A 21770-nucleotide genomic window follows, 5' to 3' on the forward strand; every position below is an offset into this window, starting at 1 on the left:
GGGAAGAGAATAGACTAGATGACCAAATAGGGCTCTTCCATCTTCAGTCTCTATAAGGACAATGGATCTTGCAATTTATTTTTCTGCTTATCGGCAAAAGTACACATCTTGTAAACTTTCAAAGCTTTTAACCCTCGATGTTTCATGACTTCTCTCCGCAAGACATCCAGTTCTAATATCAGTAAGAGAATAGCTCTATCAACAGGCAACCCAAAACATAGTGATTGCAAAGTTGCAACAAAGATTTTTAATTATGGGAGAAACCACAACATTTCAAGTACATTTAAAATTCAGCTCAGTAAATGGCAAAACTACAGGTAATTAACTGGGGAAATACAGTTTTGTCTCACTACCAATCAACAGGTGACTATCATTTTCATTTTTATACACATAAATGAGAAATCTGATTTAAAGTAGCATATGACCAAAATCAAACATGAATTTAAAAGACTTCTGCAATCAACCAGGTATCTTGTCCAAAAATGGACAGCCAAAATCCGTTCCCTTTTTATTATGGAAGATTACTGCAGAGTATTACCCTAGAGCAGTGGTCTTCACAGTGGGGTGCGTGCACCACAGGGGTTATGCAAGACAATCCATTGGGGTGCAGAAACAAAATATCAAAACTTCAATAGTACATGTATATAATCTATAAATAAATAAATATACACATAATGGGGGTGCATGCTCAAAAAGTTTTTACTGATAGGGCTGCATGACCAAAAAAGTTTTTACTGATAGGGCTGCATGACCAAAAAAGTTTAGAGACCACTGCCCTAGAGGATCCTGCCATGCAATTACTGCTGCCATGTCAAAGGCATCTAATGAAGATGTCGGTGAGATATAAGCTCTCTTTTACATCTCTTCTCAACTATCGGTTATACAAATGGGTAAAAATTTCTCTAGGAGGCAGATTTGTGAGCTCCTATCTTTTGTTAAGCAGCATGGATTCTCAAAAAAACCCCAAATTACTCAACTTTTTATTTGTTTTCAGGAAATGCAATTTACTGGTTTCTCATGAATCTCTTCCCTCCGCTGTACTTTTTGTCAGCATTCGATGAAAGAGCTAGTTTTCCTATGTGGCCAGTTAAACAAGAGCACAACATGTTATATATGTCGATCAAGATGGGTAACTTAAGGTATTTGCAAATGGGAATGGATGACCCTTCTGGAAAACTCTTATATCAAGGAGAAAGGTTAGTGTTCTTTTTTATCTGGGCTACCTTACTTGTACATAAAGGTGGCTAGTGAACAAAATCTGGCTCAGTAAGCAGCCATTATGTTCAAAAGTAAGCAATAGATTACAATGTGCAAATGCAGAAAAGCAAAATTTTGCTCTTATCCATAACATGATGATCAGATTTGTTAATTTCTCTTCCAATCTGGAATGAGAAGGATGTAGAAATGGTGACTAAATGGAAATCTCGTGGTGTCTGTAATCATTCGGAAGATGTTTGGGCTGCCTGATTTAGGGAAAATGTGAATAAGAAGAGACAAAATAATAACGGCACAGAGAAAATACGCCAAGCACCCTTCCTCAGCATCACCTAACAAAACACAGGATGGGTGGTGAAGTTGAAAGGTAATACTCTTACATTAACAGAAATATTTTTTTAAATTTAGTGCAATGTATAATTATCCCTTCAAACTCTGTATAGTAAGAACATCTGCAATTACACTGAGTGAAATTAGGACAATAATTCTGAACGCTTCATGGCATGCACCAACCACATCAAGCATCAGCAAGGGGTTAGCTAAAGATTCACCCAACAGCAGAATGTATCTACCTACAGAGGGTTATTTATATCTTCTCTGAAATCATTTGAACTGGTTAATACAAGAATAGGTCTCAGGCACAGCAACAGCTAGTTCTTGCTGTGGGGAAAGCTGAAAACCAAAAGCCAGCAGTGTACGAAGTCACAAGTAACACAAACAAATGTTTTGGATTCACAGGAAGAAGCCGTTTTTTCTTACTTGTTTTTGCTTTAGTACTATATGTACAGATTGCTAGATGCTGCTTTTACTCAAAGGTAAAATCTCTGAGTCTTGAATAACATTTTTCTTGTTATTTGTCCTATCTAAAGCTAACTGGACAAACAGCAATGAAATCTTAGTGAATTGCAATTTCTTTTTTTGTGAAATTGAATAAATAAAAACCCTGACATCAGAATGTCTCAACATTTTTAGGTCTGCACATTTCAGTTTTTCACCACTCAAATCTACCTGCAATATTACAACAATGTTAAAAAAAAAAAAAAAATTCTAATGACTCTTAAAAGTGTCCCCCCCCAACCCTCCTTCACTGAGAATTCTGAGATTCTTTTGTTTACTTTTAATTTGGAAGATAACTCAATTGTGAGTTCCTCCAGGAAATTAAATATCCATCTTTAGCACTGCTCTACTATAGCTATCAGAAATGAAGCATCTGAGCGGAAATGTTACATGGTCACCCTTCTCAGCTTTAGAAAGATATCGTTGGAGGCTGGATTGCAAGACTGAATGAAGACTGCATTCTTGGCTACACCACTAAAACATGATGAAACAGTGCTGTCTGACATAGCTCCTGTTCTACACATGGTACACATTTCAGGCTCAATCTGTCTGCCCAAAAATAGGTACAAAAAGAAGTTACGATGTTCTAGCTTATATCCACAGGGCTGGCAAGCATGGCACAGGACAAGTGGGAGAGCCATGCCCTTCTGGAGAGGCAGCTGGAAGATAGGCATGATATTTCACCGCTTTAAAGATGGCACTATACACCTATGCCTTGGCAACTGTGTTGAGACCCTGCAGTTTTTAATTTTGTAACATTTATACCAGTAAGGAAAGGGGAAAAAAAAAAAAAAAGTAAAAAAAATGTAGCTGTGTGATACATAGTTGATGTTGTTTTACAATTTGCAGGTATATTCTTGAAGGACATTCATGTTCATTCTGCCAGTTTGACTAATCCTGTCACTTAGTTTTTCAAAGTTTCAGGTTTTATTTTCAGTTGTCAAATTCAGGGAGTTCAAGGGCTCAAACTCCCTCTTTACTCCTACATTCTTTTAGTTTAAGGTCAGCTAATAGAAAGCCACAAATCATATTGACGGTTGGACTTGATGATCTTAAGGGTCTTTTCCAACCTTGACGATTCAATGATTCTATTGAATTGATTCTATATTGATTCTATTGAATTGATTCTATACCTATATTCTATGATTCTATGATTCTATATACTTGTCAGCTTATTTCTACATATCCTTTTTTTCAGGGTTTCTTAAGAATTTGCCAGCTGGCTGATCACAAAACAATGTACGCTTTCGAACAAGCCACTGGCCACATTCAAACTCCAACAGAGGTGATGAGCACAACAGACCCTGGTGCTTTCACAGTTACAGCTAATACATTTTTTTTTTCCAGTTGAATGCCACTATTTGACACTACACTCCATGATAAATACAGACACAAGTGTAATATTTTTTACTCATGATGACTCTCGCAACCTAGTAAAAATCCTGATTTGTTTCATGAGCAAATTTCACTCTGAAATTATGAAGCCATGATTCGGTGTCTTTAAAGGAAGACCCAACTTAAGCACTATGCTCTAAATATATAGCAAAATAATGTAAATACATATTTTTATTTTAAAATTGTAAATATTCTTTATGGCCTTCATGACTGCTTCACCCACGTTCCTGTTCCATACACTAGTTTGCAAACTTCCAATACAATTCATCCAACAGACATGGTAAACAAGGTATGTGTTATGGAATTTCAGGTTTTTTTAAAGCTATTCAGAGACAGCAGGTGTCGAGAAGGTAAATAGAATGGACAACAACTTAAGTGCTGCAATGTTTTGTAGCCAATTGTTACAAAAAATTGTTAGCAAGTATCTCTCTTTAAATGAACCATATAGTAAATGAATGTCACCGGAGTCTTGAGTTTGCTTTCAGAATTAATGTTGTTTAAGTGAAGATCTTGTTTACAAATACAAGTAGTTAGTCATTTCTTGTGGGTCTGCATATTGCAAAAATCAATTTTCATCTCTTCATAAGAGAAACATTAAAATTTCAGCAACAGACTTCATGAGAAAATTGTTGATCTTAAAAATTATTTTTTTGTATGACAACGACATTCACTGTACTATCCACTGGCTTTCTGGGGATCCTTCCTCTATTCAGTTTAACACTAGAGAACAGTGCATGGCAAATGATGGGAAGCATTTGACAAATGCAAACAAATCAAGGGTCAGTTAAATATATGGCAAATAATAAATATATGGAAAAAATGCCCACATTTTCTTGCAAACAGTGAAAAAATATATTTGAATAGTCCAGATTTTAATATCATAAAGATGATGCATCATGTAACTGATGGAATATCAAATGTTGGTAAATATAAACTGAATTAATTTGTCTTAATTTTACTTAACGACAACTACAATTTTTTTTTTTTTTAAAATTAATATGGCAAATTCAATTTGGAGTTATACAGACAAATTTCACTGTTATCGATAGATTGTGTTTATCTGAAGGCAGAATTTAACTGAAAATGTTTCCAAATACAATTGAAAGCCAATTCAAAGGTTTTGTCTATCTAGATTGCTTTACTGTTATGTTGTAAATCTATAAAAACCAGAACATTATACATAAAAATCATACATTTTTAGAAATTTAAAGTTACTTACAAGCTGCTCAGACTTCACACCATAGAGCTGAATGGTCTTCGCCACATTCTTTGCCACAGCTAAACTCAGGTCTGGATCAACAGCAGCCACATTTAGCTCACTAGAAGCAAAGATTCCAAATTTTAATTAACAATTAAACAGTGCTGTATTGAATTGATAAAGAAATAACTATGAATATGTAGTTACGTGGCATATCAATTTTGAGAGAGTAACTCATACAACCAAGTCTTTCTAAGCACCGTAATTCAGTTTACAGTTTAACAAGTCATTTGGGAATTTTATGTGCAGTGTTCCTATTCTAGTAAAAATGAGCAAAGTTTAGGAATGACACTTCAGTATGAAATCACTATTAGTAAGCCATTCAAAAATATTGACTGCAATTAACTACATTCAAGCTTTGGCAGCAGCCTTCAAATATTACAGGTGAATACACAGTCATTCAGCTCTGGAATTACGTGAGCTGTGCAGAAATACCCAGGGGACGCCTTAGCTTGACACAACTAATAAGCTGTGTTTTAGGCAATCCTTTATAGTAACAGAGGCCCCAAAGGAATGACAGGGAACAAACAGAAGCAGGAAAAGACTTCTAAATCACTTCCAGTATTTCTTGTTCATGGAACCCCCCAGATCTCCACTGGCTGGGGCTGCATTCATAAATGCTCTACTGAAAACAGACAAGCACAAGGACCATCATGTTGCAAGTGATGAGATTAACCTCTCCCAAGAACTGGAGAGACATGAGGCACCCTGACATAGGAATAACCTTCACCGAGAACTCTGCAGGGCCCCAGACATCATTAGCTAAAGGTCACTCTGGAAAACTCAGCTGAAATTTCATAATTTTCATGTCGTTTTACCTCCTCCTCTGCAAGGAGAAAAATAACATCAATAACCACACCAACAGGCATGTTCTCAGCATCTGCAACTCCCAGTCACAAGCACAGTGTCAGTATTGAACACACATACACATACTGCGAATACCGCACATCATTTGCAGACTGTATTAGACACAGCAGTCCTTACCAAAACTTATTGAGGGAACATACACCATTGTTAATTTAAGCATCTCAGTTTATAAATTCTACCTGGAATAGTTGTCTTTATCTATTATTTTGCTGTTTCGCTCTAACAGAATATTTACATCAGGTATTATCACTTGTGGTCAAGCAACTATCATCTTCGCTTTGACACAGTCAGAATAATTAAGATATCAGACATTTACAATATGTGTGAAGTTTCTCTTCCTGATGTTTTATAAGCTTAAACAGTAAAATTTAGATTAAAATTTCAGTTATTCCAGAAAAACAAAATACAGAAAATAATTAATAAAATTTTTCGTAAATTATAAATAATAATAAAGAGGTGATTATCCTGCTGTATTCAGCGTTTGTGCAGCCTCACCTTGAGCACTGTTTGCAGTTCTGGGCCCCACAATTTAAGAAGGATGTTCAGTTACTCGGATGTGTCCAGAGGAGGACAACAAAGCTGGTGAAAGGGCTGGAAGGCATGTCCTCTGAGGAGCTTGTCCTATGAGGACTTTGGGCTTGTCTAGTTTGGAGAAAAGGAGGCTGAGGAGCAACCTCATTGCTCTCTACAGCTTCCTGAGGAGGGGATGTGGAGACGGAGGTGCTGATCTCTTCCCCCTGGGATCCAGTGATAGGACACGTGGGAATGGTTCAAAGCTGCACCAGAGGAGGTTTAGATTGGACATTAGGAAGCACTTCTTTACTCAGAGGGTGGTCAAACACTGGAACAGGCTTCCTAGAGAGCTGGTCGATGCCCCAAGCCTGTCAGACGCATTTCGACAATGCCCTTAACAACATGCTTTAACTTTTGGTCAGCCCTGAAGTGGTCAGCAGTTGGACTAGATGATTTCTGTAGGTCCCTTCCAACTGAAACACTCTATTCTATTCTATATCCTGACTTAATTTTTACATGAACCTGTTTTATAATTAAAGAGTAATCAATGTTTTACTGCTAAGGAAGCCTCATTTCTAAAATTGTAACTTATGAAAAAAACATGTTGAAGATTACATTTTGTAATGTATTATACGTGCATACCTGGCTATAGTTTTAATGATGCTGTCAAGCTCATCAGAAGAAGGAGGATTACGACCTCCAGGAGGGAAGACAAGATTGATGGGGTCAAAGAGTCGAGATAAGGATTTTGACAGATAAGCAGCTTCATATTGTTGCAGTGAATCTTTCAAGGCCTTTTCTGGACTGTGGGTATAAGACAAAATTACTACGTTTTAAATTAAAATAGCATTGAATCTTTCCAGACCATACAAACTTCGCAGTATTGAGCCTGGTTTTTCTTTCTGCTCTTTAAACATATGCACTTGAAAAGATTTTAATGGTCTATAACAACTTGCTTTTCACTCGAACCATGTACTGAGTCAGAGAGCCATTCTGTATAGTTCAATCCAGTTCTTAGCACTTTCTGTAAGACCTACATGGAATCCCTAATTCAAGCTATTCTTGAGACAAACAGTGCTAAAAACATCTGCAAAATATCAGTAAGATATCCAGAACTGCAATGAAAGACCTTTTTATATTCATGTTTTATTAGCAGATAGCTTGTACTCAATGATACATTAAAAAAAAATGTACCTCCTGGTATACGTACGCATATAGAAAGCTTCAAATAGAACCTTCTTAAATTTACCTTTATTAAGCTTCAGTCTTTAGTATTTCTATTTGTGAAAATGAATAAGCAGTAGCACTCTCAAACATTTTACCTCATTGTCAGAAGTTTGGTGAACTCTTTGCTTTGCTTCCATGGAAGTCAATGATAAGTCTCCCACTGACTGCTCAGGAACAGTTAAGCCAATACAAATCTCACATAAAATATTCATTTTGTCTTACATAAGTCTAGAACTCCTAATAGACTTGATGAGCCTGTTTCAGTTTGATCTTTCTGATATCTACCACTCAGATCATGTTTATTCTACGATGTATAAACATTAAAACTGTGAATCATAACAAACTGAGCATTTGCCACACTCCAATGATTGCAGTATCATTAAGAGAAAGCTACTGCTGTAATCGCAACACATACAAAACTGAATTTTCATCATTCTGCTTTTTTTTTTACCCAAAGAGACAAAAAGATAAAACTAGTTCCAAGGTCAGGGACTTTGTGAAAGACAATCCAATACTGTTAATTATATAACCTAACGAAAATCCTACAGCTCTATAATAGTATTAAATCAATAACTGCAAGAGGAAAAAAAAAGCCTTTAAAATTTTCCCGCTCTGACAATTCGAACAACACTAAGCTCTTAAAAATATTCTGTTTTCTTGCAGTGTGCAAAGCTTTACATTTATTGCCTTACAGTTCATAATACATACTCATAATCTTGGGTTTTTTGCATGAATATGTCCTGTGTATCTTCTTCCATTTGTTGTAGTTCAGCAAAGAGATCAGTAGTTCCACTTGTGTTAAAATTCCTCTGAATATTTTGACTATACTGTTGCAAGCGCTTCCACAAGTCATTATAAAGCCTCAGTAATTTAGGGTATTCTCCTTCAAAAGCTTGTTTCAAAAACATAGAGGCTGCAAAATAAAGCAGTAAGCAATAAGCATTGCCAAGTTCAAACTTATTTTTTGATTCACACAAACAACCTGTATCCTTGCATTTATATCAATGAATGAAATATATTATCCTATCTTCAATATTAATAATGTAATATTTATAATTAATTTCAAAGTGGCATGAGCTATTACATTAAACGCAGCTGACAAAGGTACATATTTAAAGCACCAGCATAAAATCCACAATTGGAAGACTGGACATGGAAACCTTATTTTGTACAATACAGATACTAATCATGGTTGTGAAACTTTGGTATCAAACTTAATTATTACCATTATCACTCAATTAAGTCCAAAGTGTGATTAGAACTCTCTAATCTAGAGATTTTCTAACAGCTTGATGGGGAAAAGTGTGTGGCTGTGCAACTTTGAAGATACCCATTTTAAACTTCTGTGAGCCAAAGTCTTAAGAAATCTGATGAGGGAAAAATATGCTTTTACACAGACTTCTTAAAACAAGGTACCTAAAATGCAACTCTTAAACTTGTCAAATAAGGAATGACAAAGCCAGCAGAAAAATCAGCATTCTTTTCAGCCTTGAAAGGCTTGCCACAAGTAACAGGAAATGAAACAAATGTACAACTGTTTTATCAACTGATGTTAATCTTGATCTAACATCACCCGTACTTTATGGATTTCCCATTACATTAGGAGATTAACACTGTCCATTCATCTGTAGGTTTTTCAGGTTCCAGACATCTGCCCCATCTCACCCAGCCTATCCTTTCAACTCAAATATATTCTAATTTTGAATACTGGAGGATTCACATTTATTATCAAACACAGAGTTATTTTAGGTCACAGAGCTATGTTTATAAAGACTGTCCCAACCTCACAAAAGCAGACCATGATCTATTATCAAACTCTGCAAACTGCCATGAATTCCTATTTTTACACTATTTTTCTGATATTGTCCAGTCTTCCTCTGATCTATATGATCCAGAGGTCTGTGACTGATGTCAGTGGATTCCATCACTTGGAATTTATATATTAAAGATGAGTATTCTCATATAGATGCACCACTGAAATGAAAAAGTCTACTTGCTGTAAGCATTGTTTCCCCAAAACTCGGCTGTAGCAAAGTAAAAACATCATTCACAGTTCAAAAAATCCAACTGCTCCCTCTAAACATTTATGTAAAAAACATGATTAAAAATCATAAGTAATAAAGTATTTTTGAACAGCTGTCAGACAAAGTACTGCTGACAAAATGTAAGAGTTCCCTTACTTCTGAAATGTTGATTGATCCCATTAACTGATGTCACAATTTTACAATCTTAAAACCAAGTGCTGAAAACAGGTAGCACATGTTCAGTTTGAACATATGAGATTCCGGGTGTGTACATACTGCTGTTAAAGCAATGCGTAAGGCAAACAGTAAAATTAATATATTTTAACACAAGATGAATAAATTTTCTTTTGGGATCATCTAGTTACTTAGCAACCACTGAACATGAATCAAACAGCTAGTTCCTCAAAATTATATTGCTGCTGTAAAGCCTGGAAGGACCAAATTTTGAAGGGCCAGTGCAATAGCTGAGATCACAAAGATAAACACAAATCTTACGCGCTTTATCTGTATGTGTGAAAGATTAACTTTATACACTGTATACGAACATGAAAGATACGTTTATGAAAGCACCAAACTCACCTATGATCCAATTCCATGCTGCATTAGCATGTACTGGTAATGGTATTGTCTTATGTTTATACATTATTTTTATTTAATATTCCTTGATTCTATCTGCCACTTATGTATTACATACGTACAGAACATTGTGTACAGCCAGAACACCAGCCATTTACCTATATTTAATCAAGACACAATTTTGAAGAAACTCAACTCCTATTTATGAAGGTATCCAAAAATGGCTAAAATCAGATTTTTGCAATTAATCGGTGTTTAACAAGAAAAGACTGTAAAAAGACTTTAAAATCAAATTACTATTTTTGAATTTGGCAAACCCATTCACTTTGGAAAGTATAATGTACCATTCCAAACATTTTTACCTCCACTTACAGTTGCAAAAATACGTTTTTGTTATTAGATAATGACTACTTAATGAAGCAGAAAATATTTCTTTCTGAAAATTCAACCATAGCTTGGGAGGATCACCCTGTTTGGTTATAAACTCACAAAGTTTTAAATTCACAGAGCCCGTACTGAGTGAACCACTGCTATAGTTAGAGGAGATAATGAGGAAAGGGCTTATTGAAATGAGAGATTCAGAACAACTATAGAACACATTACAAATCATTTATACTGAATACTTACACTCTGTTGCTGACTGAAACTGAGAGGAAAGTGTCTGAGTTACTGCAGTCCAAAATTTGTACAAAATATCAGACTGGCCATCCTGATAGCAAGGGACAAAAGAAATAGAAGATTCAAAACATGCTCTTTTCAAAGAATCTTAAACAATGCAAATGCGCCCAGTCAAAACTGTTCTACCATCACTGAGAATAAAATCTAAGTAAATTAAGTCTGAGAAGTTTTTCTGAAGGTTAAACCTAGAAAAAACATTGGAGAAAACAAAAATAGAAGCTTCAGTCTTCTCTCAAATGGAATATTTTCCTTCAAGTCTGAGAGAAATGCTCCCAGCTCTCCAGGGGCACGAGTGTAGACCGAAGCCGTGCACCTCAGGAGCTGTGTTAGAAAATCTCTTTGCATTGCAGTGACCTCCTCATTCCGTGGGGGTTCTCACAGTGACTACATCACAGCAATTATTGTTACTGCCATTACAACGTGCTTGCAAACACCAGCCAGGGACCAAAACCGATGCATGCTGCTCTGCTTCACACGGAACAGTTTCCTGTTTCTAAAAACATAAAACATGAAAATACAATAAACCTCACAGTTGACTCTTCACCACCTTGTGTCAACAGGGCTTGCTGTCAGAAGTGGAAACAAGGTAGTGTATTCTTGCAAAAAGGACATACAAGAAATGGCAGGCCGTTTCCTTACTGCCCCCAACATCTTGCACTTACGCTCAAGCATTAAATCATGATTTCGTTTTCTCTCTTTTGCTTTCTTCCTGTCTGTGTGTTTGAGGTAGAAAAAATTACAAGAGATGACGATGGGTATCCTGTCCTGCCCACTGGTTAGATGCTTGGAAGGCTGTCCAGTGTTTTCACGGGAAGGGGAAGCTCACCCGGGACAGAACCATTTTCTTCATTGCAGAAGAAAGTAATGTGTTGACCCTACTGCATAAATTAACCAGTTTGACCAAATCACTACAGTAATGATAATCAGCAAAAAGTGCTCAGAATGAAAAAGTGAAACAGCCAGCAGCGATGACAAATGTCAGCAATTCTAGGGATCTTATGCTGGCGCTTGGCTATTTCTATCCTGACTCTCTCCGAAACATCCAAGGTTTTACATCAAAGCACAACATTCACAGCTAAAGATGGGTTTAAACAAAAGGCTCAACACTGAAATCGCTGTCAAAGAGGGATGCATTTTCTCAGCTTTCCTTTTGGCACTGCCAGTGACTTCACTATAAGAAAAATGAAAAAACCCCAACCAAACAACCCTAGTTCTTGTTAGTAACACAAGCCCTTTTAAAGTGTCAGTTCAACTTCTGCGCTGCCCAGCACCACAAAAAGGAGGAGATGAGCTATCAAATATAAAAGTCCAGCTACTCCAAACTGAAGTACTACTTACGATGACAAAGGAAGAAAGAATGCACTCTATTCACTTGCATTGGCAATAACATGCAAAGCAATGAAGGTGTTTAGAATGTCATCCATTAACAGGGTACCACTGCATCCCACATGAACATCTGATCATTGAAAGACTGCAAGTTCAAGCTCAAGTTTCAGTTGCAAAACTATCATCTTAAAGAATTGATATAAAACCTGAAAATCAGTCAAAGGTACACTGAGACGTCTGAAAACTAAAAAAAAAAAAAAAAAAAAAAAAAATTATTATCAGATAGAATGCTTTTACAAATTCTGAGATCGGATCAGGAATTCATCCAACCCTACCCCTTATCTCTAAAGATATTAAAAGATAAAATTTATGGGTCGTATTAAGAATTGAGAGAGAACATCTTTTATGCTGTTGGACTCATACTTGTAAAGTGAATGAGAATTAACATAGAATACGAAAATAAACTGGGATGATGGAATCTCATTTTTGACTGCTTGAGGACACTAATGGATTTACAAACTGAAGTAACTTATTTTATAGCTATGTTTGTATTTTCTGTAAAATTGTACTTGATTTCCATAAACGGGCAAAGTAAAATTATAATATCAGGCAATGATTCAGAAGGTGCACTGCATAAAGTATCTTAGTTTTTTTTGTAAATTTATTACTATAGCATAAACGTGACATTACTCAGTTCTTCATTGCACAGTTTCACATTTAAAACATGAAAATTACTATAAAACAAATGGCCTTTCACATCAACTATAGAGTAAATTAATTAGCTTTCATATTCTCTATCCCAACCTGGAACAATGTTTGCCTATTCAGCATGGGAACTCAATTCAATTTCTAAATAATCTAATGGAGGTGGAAAAATACTTACAGAGCACTTTCAAACAACTTTTTTTTCATTACTGTAATCACCATCTACACCTCTGTCATAGCCTCAGCAGAAAATGCAATGATTAAAGGGTCTTGAAAACAAACTTGCATGTAGTCCCTTCACATTGACATTTCTATCTTAACTGTCAGATTCAACATGGTGACAAATAACAGTAACACACGTGACGACATTTAATGTTTTTGTGAAAATATGTAATTTTTTAATGTACCTATATATATACATATAAAGTCAGACATACATACATATGTACTCAGGTAAACATTTGCATAGTAGCCACAGCGGTACCAATTAAGCCTCTGCCCACTAGCTTGTGTCTTCTGACCTGGGCAAATGGCGTTCATTACCTGCATCAGAATTTTGTAGTGAAGAAGGCCCTCACCTCTCGGCTAACCAACTGTACTATGCATAAGGAGAAACAGAGGGGAAAAGCTACATGGAAAATTCAAATAACATTTCATACTGATTGACTACCCAGTCAAAAATGTTTAGGGGAGAAAATGATTTAATGCCCCAGTTTTGGACCAACTAAAACCACTATCTACTGGTTGCTTCTATAATGTAAGATAGGATATTTCACTTTGTCCAGTGTTGAAATGCAGTCACTCTGGAGGTGAAATATAGCTGGTGATTAATAGCACACAAAAGACCATGTAAGAGTTTGTGGCAGCAACTAGAGAATACTGTTGCCTACACATACACCAGGGGGTATTTAAGTGGGTGGACTGTAGCTACCAAAATTGGAATACAGCAAGGCATTATCATTACATACTCCTGCTGGAGTAAAAAGTGCCATATGCAACCATGAGCATCCAGAAACCATTTATTTATTTTGTTTAAACCTGTAATTTCTTTTGCTTACATGTTAACTCAAAATATTATTTTTTAAGTACTTTTAAGTATCTCACTGCTTGCTTTTTAAATAATGTATTCTAATAGAGATTACATCTGTGCCTGTAGACCACAATGGAAATTATAATTTAACTATTTAAAACATAATGTGCAATTCCATTTGGCAATAATCAATACTAGAAAATGACACAAAAAAGGGTAGCAAAAGGAGTGTTTTTCTCCAGCTTAGCAGGAAATTAAAGGAATGTCCCTCTTCTTGTACTGGACAACTTCTTCAAGGACTTAAGAAGACAGGCAGGATGAAAGTGGAAGAGGAAAGGGCAGTACTGCTTGCCTGAAATATACACAGCAAATCTTACTGTAATGGAAAGTTTATAAGCCTTCCTCTATGCTTCATATAACACTGTGAGCAACATCCCACAGTATCAGAAAGTAACTGCTCTTTTGGGCCTTTCACTTTCAGAAAATGTCATCTAGCTAAAATTGCATTCTTGTCATCTTCCCATCTGTGGAGTCTAAGTAATGAATTTGGTCCTCCTCTACACTTACACCAAATATCCTCACTGGTAGACAATGTATGGGAGCATTGGGTACATCCACATCAGCGACTCTATGTGTAGAAGGGATTCTTTTTGGTGAAATCTTTCTTGTGTCTATACTTGTTGTCTTGCAGAACACACTAAAGTGTGCTAGCAGACTAACTTCCACTATTCAAGGAATACACTACCTCATCATTAGTCTAAAAAGAACAACTTTTGCAATTAAATAGCTTTTTGCAGCATATCGTCATATTTTTGTAACAGAACCCACAAGGATGTACTAATATTTTTATCAATTAATATTCTGAGACTTTAAATTGGGAATTTTCCATTTCTCTTGCTTCTGAAAATGTAATAAAATTGAAAGATGTTAAATTACTTACACCCCCTCCAAAATAAAAATGCTTGCTTTGAAATGTAGTCACAAGCAGATTAACATCTTGTGATACAATCCCTTGTAGCAGGAGCAGCTGACAAGATGAGTAATGAACTGCATCCGATTATCTTTTCAGCTCTGTGGCAATCATTTTCCAACAGCTTCCTATTCCATAACCGACAACACTGGAAAAAGGTCACCATTCTGTCTTATTTCCCCCCCCATCAGTCTATGTGTTTAATAACGCAGAGAACACATAAACCTTTGGAAGTTAAGAGGTCTGGTGCTGTTATCTGGGGCAAAAGGGTTTCAGGTGCATATTGTATATATAGAAATCCTACATTAAACATTCATACAGAATTTAAAGTCTCTCAGAAGGAAATTATTACACTTTGCCATATAATAGAATGCCATTTCCTCTTTTCATGCAATATGTTCTTTCTTCAACAAAAGAACCTTAACTGCAATTGATGGTATCAAAAACTGAGGACAGGCAAGATTCAGGTTGACATATACATATCTTCTCCATCATGGAATATAACTGAATTAAATCTATGAACATTAATTGCAAGCAACTGTAAGACTATAGTGGCAAAACAGGATTTTCCCCAAAAAGCAGATCCATTTAACTCAGCATTTTTGAATTGATGGTCCGATCTGTTCGCAGCTTGATTCTGATCTCACAGTAGAGAAAATCTGCACATAAATCATAATTTGCACCACTATAAAATGGTTGGGAGGTTAAAATCAGAACTGGCTATTTTTTCATAAAAATCTGCTGTGAAAATGCTCCTATACCTAAACTACACTTACATAAACTAATCATCTACCAACCAAAGTGGGAATTAAAAATACTGTCGCTGCTGTTCCTGTGCTCAGTGACAACTTTATTCCCCAGAACTGATACATCTGAGCAGCCACTCAAAAAATTTAGTAGCTCCTATGCAACTCCTTGGGCAGTGCAAGACAGCTTAGATCTGTCTTCCTCTTGTCATTCTTTGCTTTCAGAAACGAACTGAACAACTGCCCAGTAACACAAACTAGGGCAACCCTCTGCCGTTCTGACCTGCTGGACAGCTGGCCAGAACCAGGGGAACAGAAAAATGCTTTTGAAAGACATATGGACTACAAGCACTTAGCTACTTTTGAAAATGTTATTCCTACGGAATCCACCTGCATCTGTGTGAGTGAAATAGAAAAACACAGCAATCAGATTCCACTCTGGCCCATCCACTATAATTTTACCCTTTTTCATACTGTTTAAAAATTCGGTACTCAGTCACACATACTATTCACACAGGAATTACTTGCTCATGGAAATTACACACATAAATCACACAAAATATGTCCGGCAGGCTAGACCACAAATGGCAATGAGTTTTATCAACAGTAGGGCTCACTTTATTGTGTACATGAACTGGACAAAGATCATTAGTGTAAGCCATAATTCAACAAAGTTTACCCTTATTAGAATAACAGATGCAGGCAGTCTGTTTGACTTCCATGATATACCTTATTTATGTGAAATTAAGAATGTGCTTAAGTGCTTTGCTGAATTGGGGCCATAATCAACAATCAGCAAAAAATGCGTTCACCTTGTATAATTATTTCAACTATTACTATAAAGTTACTATTGTCAATACTCTGCACAGACAGTAATAGTGTGCAACTTCGCCACAACAGAAGGGGTTTTAGATAAAACAATTAAGAATGTGTGATAATACTGCATGATGACAGTGCCAGGAGACATTTGGACAGTGCTAGTTCATCCTGCTCTCTGTCCCAGCTCAAGAAAACAAAACCCAACACAGGCTTGTGCATTCTAGGTGAACACAAACTAGCAAACTGCATTTTAAGATAAGGTTCTCTTAAGTAAATCTTTCTGTTGTAAATGAATAAAATTGAGTCTCTCCCCAATAATACAAGCATAATAAGTGTAAAAATTTAGTATTTTTTAATATTTAACACTTTTGCTAGTCTAGGACAGAAAATGTCTGCATTTAGTAGATGCCAAATTCAAAGCAGCCGTCTGGCCTTTTAGGCAAAGATTTTAAGCTGCAAGTCAACAGAATGGTTGAGGTTGGAAGGGACCTCTGGAGTTCATCCTGCTTAAGCAGGGCCATCTAGACCAGGTTGCCCAGGACTGTGTCCAAGCAGCTTTTGTATACCTCCAAGGATGGAGACTCCACAACCTCCCTGAGCAACCTGTGCCAGTACTCAGTCACCCTCACAGTGAAATAGGGTTCAGAGGGAGCCTCCTGTGTTTCAGTTTGTGCCCATTGCCTCTGGTCCTGTCACCGGGCACCACTGGAAAGAGCCTGGCTCCATTCTCTTTGCACCCTGCCTTCAGGTACTTATATACATCGATGAGATCCCCCTGAGCCTTCTCTTCTCCAGGCTCAACTGTCCCAGCTCTCTCAGTCTTTCTTCACAGGAGAGACGCTCCAGTCCCTTCATCTTTGTGGCCCTTTGTTGGACTCTCTCCAGTGTGTCCACATCTCTCTTGTACTGGGGAGCCCAGAACTCAACACAGTACTCCATGTGTGGCCTCACTGGTGGTGAATAAAGGGAATGACCATCTCCTCAATCTGCTGGCAATACTTTGCCTAATGCAGCCCAGGGCACTATTCACTGCCTTTGCTGCAAGAGCACACTGCTGGCTTACGTTCAACTTGGCGGCCCCCAGGGCCCCTAGGTCCTTTTCTGCCAAGCTGCTTTCCAGCTGGGTGGCCCCCAGCATGTACTGGTGCCTGGGGTCGTTCCTCCCCAGGTGCAGGACTTTGCACTTGTCCTTGTTGAACTTCATGGGGTTCCCGTCAGCCCATTTCTCCAGGCTGTTGAGGTCCCTCTGGATGCAGCATGACCCTCTGGAGCACCAGCCACTCCTCCCAGTTTTGTGTCATCAGCAAACTTGCTGAGGGTACACTCTACACCAGCATTCAGATCATTACTGAAGGTGTTAGACAGGACTGGACCCTCTATTGACCCCTGGGGTAGACCACTAGTTACTGACATCTAGCTAGACTTTGCACCACTGATCACCACCCTCTGGGCCTGGCCATTCAGCTGGGCCATTTATGAACAACCCTGTGTTCATAAAAAGCTGAGTTTCAGAACTTCAAAAAGAGGGCTGTTATAGCATACAGTGCAACTGAGAGAGACTGCAGATTCCACCATCTTCTATGCAATGAATGGTGGTAAGGAAAGGATTCAGATCAGTATTCTTTCATTGGTATGGCATGAACAGGGGAAAAAAAATCTATACTTGCCTTTTAAAAATTCTTTTTTTCAGTGGTCTTTATATCTTTAGTGCATTGTATTATAGCATGTATTCAGACTTGTTAATAGTGTGAAGTGACATTATTACTCAGCTGTATAGATTTGAAATTTAGATTAATGTTGCCTCTTTGCAGGATTACAAGATTATCTTTGATGGAAAAAACTACAGGCTGACAGAATCCATGTGCTAAACCCCTTCTCACTTACTCACATGAAAGTGACTTGATTTCACAGTTGAAAAAGTATAACCCATTTTCACTAACAGCTAACTAGTAAGTTAATAAACCACTGAATAACAGTGGGCTGAGTACCAGTACCATAAGAGCAGAGATATTTGAAGATCTGTATTCACTGTTACTCTACAACAATATTAATGCTGCAGCCTGGAAAACTGATTTAAAGTCTCCTCAAACATAAAAACAGAACAGCTTACCTCATTTTTAAAAAACATACCAAACTACTAATTAACTTTGCTATTACTGAAATGAAATCTCTTGAGCTCTGTTCTTAGTATCTGACATTACATCTAAATTCAAGGAATGAGAATGAAAGTACCCCCTTATTCAGTATTAGACAAGAATGCAAGAAGATGCTGAAAAGACATATATTTATTTTTACAAATGTCTCTATTTCCTCCACACTGTAAATTTAGAACTTAATGAGTATAATTTCCCATCTGTGAATTATCATATTTGTGTGTGTCTAAAATAGCTATTCTAACATTCAAATAATAAATCTGACCCACTGATTCTAAACTGGCTCCCACTTCATGACAATCACTTCCAACTTACTTTTCCCTGTAGAAATTTTGATACTTTGAGTAGAATGTGAAAACCATCTTTATTGTGAAGCCTCTTTGAAATGTAAAACAATATAGTGAATATTACCATGCAGCTAGTTGCTGCAGGCTCCTGAAATCAGGCTTTGCATACTAATACGTACAGTGCTTTCTATCTGTAATCAAAGGCTCCGCCATAAAGAAATACAGGACTTGCGAATGTTGCTCTAAAAACAGAAGACATTTAAAGGACAGCTTAAATATTTTTCCACCAATAAAGCAACAATGCAAATGATTTAACAATTTTGTAAGGCAAGATCTTATGGGACAGAAATAAGGAAATCTATTTGCACTATTTCTATAGCAACATAATTGCCAAACGTTAGACTGAACAAAAAGCCATCGTCCTCAGTAGTGCAATTAATCAGTAAAGAAACAGACAAATTCTAAGTGTGTTTTCAAGAAACCTTTTCTATCTTCTCAAAGTAGTTCAGATTAAATTTCTTAAAAGAATAGTGCATTTAAATTTCTAACGTTGTCTACATTATACATTGCAGGTGAACAGATGTCAATAAATGACACCATGATTTTAAAAATGACCTTGATTTTTTTGTTTTACTGCAGGGCATACAATTTCATTACACTGAGTTGATCAGTTTATACCCAAGGTGTAATAGTTTCTAGACTTCCAGCAGTAGTGAACATTTTAAAAAGGTCTCTTTATGCAACTGACAAAAGAAACAAAATCTGTTTTTTTTTTTAAATACAACCTTCTTAACGAGAAAATAAAGTTAAGACTCTGCATTTTCCCTATTAGAATATTAGAATTCTTAAGTGATTCCGCAGAAAAACTAATTTGTAAGGAATAAAAATACTTAGGGCTCAAACAGTGTCCTATATCTTCAAAACTACTTAAAATATTAATTAATCCTCCCATATTCCTGCAAGATATGCATCAACTAGAAGTAAATGAACTTAGTGTTTCCAAAAGCCAGTAACTACCCAAGGGACCTGACAGCTTTCTTCTATCCAGAGAACTGACTTAGTATGTACAGCAGCAATTCGAACTACGCTTTCACCTTGACTACTGCAGGCTCCATCCAAGGATGAAAGGGTGGTTTGTTACCACATCCACTCAGCCCGTAGCTGTTCAGGTAAGATTGACAAGAACGATGATAAAAGGCGGCACTTCTGGTAAATGCATTTCTTTTCTAATAGTAAGCTGACTGAAAACCAACTGACTTAATAATTTTCAGTCACCACCAAACTGCAATTTGCACAAACCCCACCAAAGCAGAAGTGAAAAAGAACAAAGGCCATTATAACCTACTAACCCACAAAACCTCCACACCATCCCTTTTATTTATGGCTGCACATTTCTGTCAGAGAAATGGAATTAAAGTTCTAGAGAAAATGCAGTGTCACTAGAAAACCATTGCACAGGCTCTGACCCTCCCATTTGAATTAGAACCAAATTACTTTTAGCATGGCTGTCTGGACACACTGATCCATCCGAAACTAGAATCAGGACTTTTAACTGATAAGACCTTTTTGTTTTCTTAAGAGGCCTCAAAAATCTTGTAACTGAACTCAGTAGGACAATTTGTAGGTTTGAAATAAAGAGCATTTTTGGTATTTTGGGGATCAAAAACCTGCTCATTCACCTGTGTTTAGACCTCCACAAAGTACCTCGTTATTGCTTAAGTAATAAACAGAAACCACAGTAGAAATTATGTGCAAGTAGTGCAATTCTGCTTCTACAAAAAAATACTGGAAAATAAGTCACATACTTGTAATAATAAGTGAAAACCAGATTATTTTCTGAGCTCACATAAAGCAGTAATTAGATTCTTTTTCAATTTTTTCCACTTGGGATTATTTCCTAATTGGGTCAACGGAATGTGAATATGTGATGTTAGATGTGAATAATTTCAAAGCAGCAACATTTTTTTAAAAGTTTGGATAGGGAGGAGAAATAAGAAGGTGAAATATAAGTACACTTTGGGCAATAAACATTCATATTTTCCATTTATTTTCTTTATCTTATGTAATGATGAGGACATTTCCTTCTGTATTGTTAACACCTCACATTGCCAGTGTTGACAACTCAGGAAAATAACCTGCTTACTCACCAAACGTTCATCAGGAGAGGCAACGATAAGAGCCCTCCACTAAGTACATAATAACACTCCCTACAACTCTCAGCTCACTTTTTTAACCAGAGGCTTACGTAAATGACAGGGTTTGCGGTGTGCCTTAGCTGCTAACAAGCGGGACATCAGCAGATCAAGGGCGATCAAGGGCAGATCTGTCCTCTCACAGGGAGTACCCTTCTGCCCAGCGGAGAGACGCCAGCTCACCCTTTCTATTGACCACCCCAAAGCCACCCTACAAAATGATTTGCTGCTTTTAAGGCTGCTTCTCACTTTGCAGAACTGTTTGCTGATGGCTATGTAGGAGTGAAGGACCCAAAATAGATCAGGATCAGAGATCATTTTCAACTCTCTTACAAGGGGCTTAGAGGGATTCTTATCTCTAATTAGGAAGGTGGCTGTCACAGAAAGATATGTTCTGCTGCGACTTACACTGAAGTCAATTGTAGTTTAGGTATTACAACAGCTGAGGCAGGATTAGTCACTACACATTGAAAGAGAGAAGCAGAATAAACTGGAGTAACCTATTAGCTCTCTCAAGGTAAATAAAGCAATTGAAAGAAGTGATATAATTAACCAGTCACTAGGTGAACAAAAATATCAATTTTACATTATTTAAATCTTATGTGTATTTTTAATTTTTACCCTCAACATTATGAAAACAATAACCCTACCTTTTAAAAAATGTATAAAATTAAATCAAATTCATTTTCCCCAAAACTAGAAATCAGAACTAAATTCTTTTAGCCTTGCTCCTCAACTAAAATCTAGTCATTAAAGGCCTTTTTTCTTAGATAAAACCCAAAAAATGTCCACTCAGTCTTAAAAGAAATCTATTTCTCCTTTAAATAGCTCATAGATCTTTTTAGGAAATTAAATCTGTGATTTTAGTATGTACAAATTAATAATGAATCTATAGTTCATGACTAGCATGAAATGTAACAGTTTTTACAATGCACTATGAGTGCATGATTTC

At 36.7% G+C, this 21770-nt stretch overlaps 1 protein-coding gene across 1 annotated transcript in view; it reads right to left on the reverse strand.

Moving 5' to 3' along the window:
- COG5 (component of oligomeric golgi complex 5) overlaps nucleotides 1-21770 on the reverse strand; it is a 191103-nt gene that overhangs the window by 40074 nt on the left and 129259 nt on the right. Inside the window, exons 11-14 of the mRNA XM_087765709.1 lie at nucleotides 10540-10621; nucleotides 8021-8225; nucleotides 6728-6889; nucleotides 4667-4766 (exon numbers count right to left, since the gene is read on the reverse strand). Coding sequence (XP_087621835.1) covers nucleotides 4667-4766; nucleotides 6728-6889; nucleotides 8021-8225; nucleotides 10540-10621 — 549 coding nt within the window. The remainder of the gene's footprint in view (nucleotides 1-4666; nucleotides 4767-6727; nucleotides 6890-8020; nucleotides 8226-10539; nucleotides 10622-21770) is intronic.

Source organism: Nipponia nippon, unplaced genomic scaffold (genome assembly GCF_047370975.1).
Source record: "Nipponia nippon isolate SJK-2023a ecotype South Korea unplaced genomic scaffold, ASM4737097v1 scaffold_3, whole genome shotgun sequence".
Taxonomy (NCBI): domain Eukaryota; kingdom Metazoa; phylum Chordata; class Aves; order Pelecaniformes; family Threskiornithidae; genus Nipponia; species Nipponia nippon.